Genomic DNA, 7,419 nt, shown 5'->3' on the forward strand with positions numbered 1-7,419 from the left:
AAATCATCAAAATGTCCAACAAGGAACATGATCCTGTCCTTTTTTAATCTGTTCACTTCATGATTCATAATTTTCTTTTGAAGAATATCAATCCATTCATCCTGAATAATGTTGCACTCACAAGAACACCTAAATTAAATAAATAAGAAAAAAAAATGCTAAATAAATTACTTGTGAATACACTATTTTTTGGTCAAGGACATGCTATATTTTTATCTGACTAACTACAGTTTCTACCAGTAAAGCAAATGGGCCGTAACACAAGATGACTTGAGCAGAAAGGATACATATGAATATTAGTAGCGCGACTTTTCAAAATAAGAGTTACCAATACATTCTCTTCAACACTATCGTTAGTTGAAATTAGCATTTCTCAGTGTGACAGTAATGTGACTCCACCCCTTACATGTGGGCTAAGACCTATCAATCCACCAGAAACTGATAAACACAAAATTCTACCACTTCCGATGCCTAAAAGAAAATGAGGGGGTGACAAACTTTTAAACCGAAGTAGTCGTAGAAGCCAAGGTAGGTGGCAAGATCACGAGTTTAATCATGGGATTGCTTGATGGAGCACTTTTCACAACAAACATGGTGCAGGGACATGTTAAGCAGAATCTCAAGTAAATAAATCACCTAGGGTTGTTGGCCGCCTCAATGTATGCTAGAGTGGTAGGATCCAACCATGTTAGATGCTGAGATGAAGTATTGATAGCCGAACTAATTTTCTTTTATCCAATTCCTTATATCGTTTACTTCTTAATTATTCTCCTCTGCGCAGAAACATGCCTGCTACAATATGTCAAAAAGGGTGAACAAAATATTATAGAGGCATCTTCTTCAAATAGGTTGTTGCAGTGTTGCACTTTCAGAATCATTCAAAACTGCGATGCTCCATACTGTCACCAACAAAGCAAATCAAATGTTCTTCACCACCATTATTTATTCTTAGACTTTGAAGTAGCCCATTTAAAGTAGCCACAGTTTGCTTCAGGATTAGATGCAGGGCCCTGTAAGGAGGAAAACATATTAATATTCACCACTTAGTGCATAGGGTGATACACAACTATGGAATGAAAGACTAAGAAGAGACAAGGTTGAAAACAGATTATTAAGCCGCCAGGCGCCAGCATTTGTGGCTATAATACAACTCATTGCAGGCAATTGACATTGATAGCTCATTAGAAGGCAGAACCCAATACTTCACTTCAAACAAGTGTTGAGCTGCTTATAGTTTTATTATTGGACGATGCAACTATGCTAGTTATTATTAAGAGTCAAACCTTATTGAACTCCTTAGATTTAGACTGTCGATTTAGTTCTAAACTTTATGGACAATAGGGGGCTTCTAGCATTATAATCCAGATGATTGTTGCAATTCTGAACTTTATGGACACACTAAACTCTGCATAGACTCGGTTTATAGTTCAAACATTAATGAAAAGGACAATGAGACCAAATAATAGAAGGGTTATCTTATCTCTCATCCACGATTCCATTCTTTCATTTTTCTAGAAGGATATAATGGTAAATTAGTTTTATTTTCCCTCCCTTACCTTTGCAAACAAAACAATAGAAGGGTTCTCTTATCTCCCATCCCTTTTCCTTCCATCAAACCAAACAAGGAATTTCATCCCTCACATCCCATACCACCCCTTACCTCCTTTTCCTTACTTGAACCTGTAAAATATGTAAAGCTCTATGTGTCTTTATTTGGTGGTGGCCGGGGTTTGAACCCCGGACCTTGCATATATTATGCATTGTCCAAACCAACTGAGCTAAGCTCACATGGACAAAGCTCTGTGTGTCTATAATGATATCATACACCTTGTATTTATAATGGTTTTACAATAAATACATTGAACGCTTAATTAGTAAGCACTAGCCTAGGAAGTTGTATAGTCTAAGAGTAATAAAAATCAATCTAGAGAGTTGTATAACCAAAGGAATATCTGAAGATTCTTAATTTTAACAGAACCAAACAATAAATATATAAATATTCAAAAAGCTTAAAAGTTAGAAGAAGATAAATGAATGGTTTTTGTTCTATCTTTAATGCTCCCTCATGCAAGAGCCATTTGGGCTTGAAGTGTGGACCATGCACAAGCCTTGTGCTGAATTTCAGCTTTTTTATTTTCGTCAGGGGAAACAAGAATCAAACTCTAGCCTATAGATGATCATAGAGGCTTTGGTACCATGGCAAGAACAAAACTATCCCAAAAGTTTAAACTGTTAGGAGAAGACCTAATGGTTTCTTATAACATATCTGAGAATAGTAATGGTACCTTCTAATTAAAAAATAAAGAATCACTATACTATGTTTTCTGATTTAGTCAAAGTTAATAATTTTATTAATTACATATGTATTAAAATAATCAAAAGAAGTGTTATTAACTGGTTTACTCAATATCTCTGGTAACACTCGCAAATTAAGTATTTCCCTCACTTGCCTTGATCAAATAACCAAAAGAGCAATTGGACTAGAGATAACAAAGTTTCTCTATTGAGAAAATAAGCAGGACGAGATTGCTCTTATGCACTTCACAAATTTTATATGAAAGTAAGAAATACTTTGAAATCGTTTGACACAACAAATCAAAAACAAAATAGTAAAAGATGTAAAATTCAACTATGAATTGTGCAACGCTTACAGAGTTGCAGGATTCAAAATATTTGGGTATAAAACAAATTAGCCATATCCTCACAATATTCAGATTGCAGTGCACAAGAATAATTTTCAGAGACAAAATACAATGCACAAAACCACTTGATGGAAACAGTTTACCTCAGCACGAGCACAAGTATAGAATCTGCGACCAAAATTAGCTCCTTGTTTCTTTACCACTCGAGCAATACAAGGTTCCTTATGTCCCTTGCAAAGAGGTATACTGTTCTGCATCAATTTTTGTATTCTTTGCCACTCTTGTGAAGCTACATTACTCTTTTCTTCCTTTCTAGAACTATTATTTATTTCAGCTAAATCCTGACCACAAACATCAGCATTTATTTCATCTTGACCAGGATTGCTACTATGATCAATAATTGTACAAGTTTCAAGTAATTGAGAGTTGGGTTGTGAGGGTTCTGCCTCATTATTAGAGTAACTAATACAAGAGTCCTTGACACCATTGTCAAGACTTGTGCTTTTCTGAAAAAATGATCTAATGGAGAGTTGGGACGATTGACTATTTCTAGCTTTTTTCTTGGATTCATTGCATTTCTGAGTTATTGATTTTTCATATACACTTCCTGATTTAGAAACAGACTCCTGAGAAGAACCCGCCGAAAGTTCATTTGGTTTCAAAATGCTACCTTCTGAATCCTGGTTTGGAAACAAATCGCATTCACAGGTTGACGAACCAATTTTGTCGACTGGTTCTTCTATTCTCTCACAAGTACTAACCGTTAGAATGTCTCCGTTTGCCATCTTGCACGATTCAGAAACTCGTCTTTTCATCAACAATGACACTGCAATAGGAAGTTTAAAAACAAATAAACAAATGATATCTTACATAAAAAAACTATCACCATAAGATAAAACAATGTCTTGTTACCTAGACTTTGCTGTACGCCATGAACCATGGGAACATATCTAGAAGATAAGGAGGGAGTACTATGCAGAGAGACCTCAGGAATTCCCATTAAAGTCGCACAAACTGGAGCATGATCGGATCCTTCAAGTTTAATGCTTTGTCCTCCCTTCCACCTGTGGGAACTGTTCATGCAGATCATAAAGTCAAAGTTAAAACCAATGTTCTTATCCTAACCTCCAGGAAGACATGCAGCACAGATTTGTGCAAATCTTGAACCATTTGACACAGTAGTGGCGAAAAACCTCACTAGGAGTTAGAAAAGAAAGGTATAAAATGTACTTTGAAATTCCATAAATGTGCAATGTGAAATGATATATTCTACAACATAAGAAATGTTATCGTATAACCAAAGAAAGTTCTTCGTCCATGTTCATATTTCACAGACAACATAGCTTGCAATATTTTTATTTTTTTGGTTGGGACTTGCAACAATATATTTAATATGCAACATTTGTACCTTACCTCAGTGTGCTTTCAGGTTTGAACCGTTTGTACTGAGTCAGAATTTCACATTCCTTAACATGGCATCCTATAAAACTATGGGATTGCAGGTCATCTGATTTATGTAAGCATGAACCAGCACATAGAATATGGTCAATTCTACTCCCATAGTTAAACACTTCAGCACCTGAACTTTGCGACCAACATGTGTATGCATCCATTCTGCATAAAAACTCAATTAGTGCAATTATGACATAACCATATTGATGATGATATTGAAGATTTAGACAGAGTTGAAAACACAAACAATGGAACATGGGTGAATATGGAGGATTGGCGTACAACACAATCCAAGTGCACAGAGAAATGTATCATCAATATAAGTCAAAAATAATATTTGAATTTTGAAGCAAAAACATAGTCATCATTTTCAAACAAGTGCTCTGAATTTGGAAAGCAATATATCCCAAGTGAAGATGACTAGATACTATACTGGAAACAAGAAAACATTTTCAGAAAAGATAGAATTAGAATATTATCCTCTTTCTGATAAGACAGTGTTAAGGATGGTATCAGCAATAGAATTTCCAAGGGGATACTACACATCAATATTTGATATTCAAAAATACAGGTAACCAAGCATTCTTACTTATCAGGATGCTTGGCTCGGAAAACATCAGAAAAGCGACCTCCATTTTCGATTAACATTGATCTGAACCATCTTCTAAACCTACACGAGAATTCGTGCAAAGATTTTAAGATAATTATTCGTATGTTTGACATTAAATATACTTTACAGGAATCTGGCAGTCAGCTCACTCATTTTTTTCAAAATCAGGTCCTGCATCACACCGATCAACTGCAAATGGCGCAATATTAAGATCACCTACAACAAATATTCTCCTTCCTTGATGCAGTAGAGACTCCAATCTTTTCTATTAAAGAGACTATCAACATCAATCAAATAGAAAACAAAAAAAAAAGTGAAAAATGGAGGCATCAAAGGTAAGCAGATAAACTATGATAATAACATATCCTGATTGACACTTCAATGTTCATTGAATCATGCTGATTTATGGGAAACACAAATGGCGTAATGATAAAACAAGTTTTATTACCAGCTTTAGATTTTCCTAAACCCCAAAAGATATTCTTACGGATAAACTGTTTCAAAGTTACATTTTCTCATAAATGAAACAATTAGAAAAATCATTTCAAAAATCAAACATAATCAACATTACGAAGTTTGGAGAATTTCAAATTCTAGTTCCAAATTATCAACGTGACTTATTATAATTACAATATTTACCCAGTAACACTAGAAATTGTAGCATAAGATAACAGTCAAGATCCGCATAACAACAAAAGATGTATTTAAACATAAAGCATGAAAATAGTCAGCAAAGTAATGATTTTCGATCATATACATACCTGCAGTATCCTGTAAAAAGTTTTTTTAAACTGAATCCTCTCTGTGTCATCGCCTCCAGCTCGAGGCCCATAAATATTGAAAAGAACTAGATAGATGCAAACACAACTACGTCAAAACAATTATAATATAATTATCTTTCAAAACAAAAAGTAAAAAACATGGATGACTGATCCAAAGTTTCAAACAAAATATGCGTCATTCTTTTGGGTCACAAGCACAAACTTTTATATAACTTCATACAGCTTCTAACTTTTTTGGTTATGGTAGATATATGTTGATAATAGGCATATAAACAGGACACGCACCAAAATGACCATGATCAGTGACAACACATCGCCCTTCACTATCAACATTGAGAAGCTCATCTTTTGAAAAATCCTCAAGATCTTCTTCCATAAAGAATGGCAACTTGCCTTCACTAGTTTGAGAGCTACACAATAGGCCAGTGAATCCTTCCTCAGCTGCCAAAGGCAATGCTGCTTCGTTACTGGAAAAAGCAGACCTTACACGACAAAATGTAATAACACCTGCACACTCAAATCAAATTTATTGCTTGAAGTTTAGTACTATTTAGCCTACAGTTTTCATTTCCACAAACAACCACTTAGGTTAATAGCATAACAGTAATAATTCTTTTGCAGCAAAAGTAGTAGTTCTTTTAGTACCTAGTTTTTGCAACCAATTAAACTAGATTCTTGAGGCATTTCATCCATAAATCTTAAGGTTATATATACAATTTAGTGCCAACAAAATTGACCTCTTTTGTTTCTATTCATTGTATCCACTTTTCGGTCTCTACAAATTACAAAACTTAAATCTGTACAAGGGGCAAAAAGAATGTAGTTTTGTAACTTGTAGGGGCTGAAAAGTAGATGCAAGATGAAAAACAAACGTCGAAATAATTATAATGACTAAAAACATATTTAACCCTAAATCTTATTCACGAAAGTTATTGTTTCCGAACCTATATGGAACCAATCCAGTTAAGTATGTTTGGTTTCACTTTTGAAGGAACCAAAATTGATTCTAGATGTGTAGAACAGATTTGACAAGTTTGGTTGCTCTATAGTAAAATTGATTTTACCTCCATAATTGATTCTAACTTTAAGCTAGAAATTGGAGCTTCTATTCTAGAATTGATTTTTACACCCAATATACTGTTCAACTCACTTTTACATGAATGCGTCCAACCATAGATCACTTTACTTTCAACCTACGAAGCGCCAACACAAATATGGACACCGAGCATGACATAAACACCGATAATAATTTGAAAGAATGACATAATTGAACGTAATTACCTGCGTCAGACGCTAATACATGTTGGACATTCAACACGCCTTCAACAGAATGAATTCACTCAAAATCAATTTTTATCACTATATGCTTAGAAATTCAAATCATTTTGTTTCTTACACATACCCAGCTGAATTCTTTTACTAAATCAATCATCTAGTCAGAAACAAATATTGCAATTTTACAGAATTGAATTAAATTTTATAGTTAAAATTCTGTTACACTAAACATGTTACTACTATGTTGTTTGAGGCAATGAAATGAAACAAACATCTTACCAGAATAACCGGTTCGGCCTTTTTGGGAAGTTCTGGTACAAGAAAAGAAAGATTCGTATCCATCAACCATAACCAAATCCGCTGTAACATCTTGCCTACTAAGTTTTGTCTCCTGAAAGCAAAGAATGTCAGCGTCGAATGAATTAAGAAGATTCCGAAGAGAACCGAACTGAGTTATGCGTTGTCTCAACCCGTTCACGTTGTAACTCACTATCTTCATTTTCTGAAATAATTTATCAATCTATCAGAAGCGTTCAGGTAATGTATTTTTGGCACATTGGAAATGTAAGCACGTACCGAATCATTCACTCAGTACTCCGGCCACTCTCCGTCCCAAGATAAACAAGTTATCAAACACAAGAGGTAAATGCATAAAAAC

General features: G+C 34.5%; 1 protein-coding gene across 1 annotated transcript; it reads right to left on the reverse strand.

The window, feature by feature from the left end:
• Positions 1–159: 159 nt before the first annotated feature.
• On the reverse strand, positions 160–7,419 carry LOC11443192 (DNA-(apurinic or apyrimidinic site) endonuclease 2). The gene is made up of 10 exons (XM_003629270.4): positions 7,338–7,419; positions 7,041–7,263; positions 5,772–5,993; positions 5,466–5,551; positions 4,854–4,969; positions 4,684–4,764; positions 4,056–4,256; positions 3,555–3,715; positions 2,786–3,468; positions 160–1,010 (listed from the first exon to the last, which is right to left on the reverse strand). The coding sequence occupies exons 2-10, from the start codon at positions 7,258–7,260 to the stop codon at positions 939–941; spliced, it is 1,842 nt and encodes a 613-aa protein (XP_003629318.1). The 5' UTR covers positions 7,261–7,263; positions 7,338–7,419; the 3' UTR covers positions 160–938.

Source organism: Medicago truncatula, chromosome 8, assembly GCF_003473485.1.
Source record: "Medicago truncatula cultivar Jemalong A17 chromosome 8, MtrunA17r5.0-ANR, whole genome shotgun sequence".
Classification (NCBI taxonomy): domain Eukaryota; kingdom Viridiplantae; phylum Streptophyta; class Magnoliopsida; order Fabales; family Fabaceae; genus Medicago; species Medicago truncatula.

Excerpts from the sequence above, each read along its gene's own strand:
- LOC11443192 (XM_003629270.4), bottom strand. The coding sequence starts at position 7,260 with ATGAAGATAGTGAGTTACAACGTGAACGGGTTGAGACAACGCATAACT. Across the intron at positions 4,970-5,465 it reads CTTTTTACAGGATACTGCAG|AAAAGATTGGAGTCTCTACT; the intron begins GTATGTATATGA and ends TCTCTTTAATAG. Across the intron at positions 4,765-4,853 it reads CCTGATTTTGAAAAAAATGA|GTTTAGAAGATGGTTCAGAT; the intron begins GTGAGCTGACTG and ends ATTCTCGTGTAG.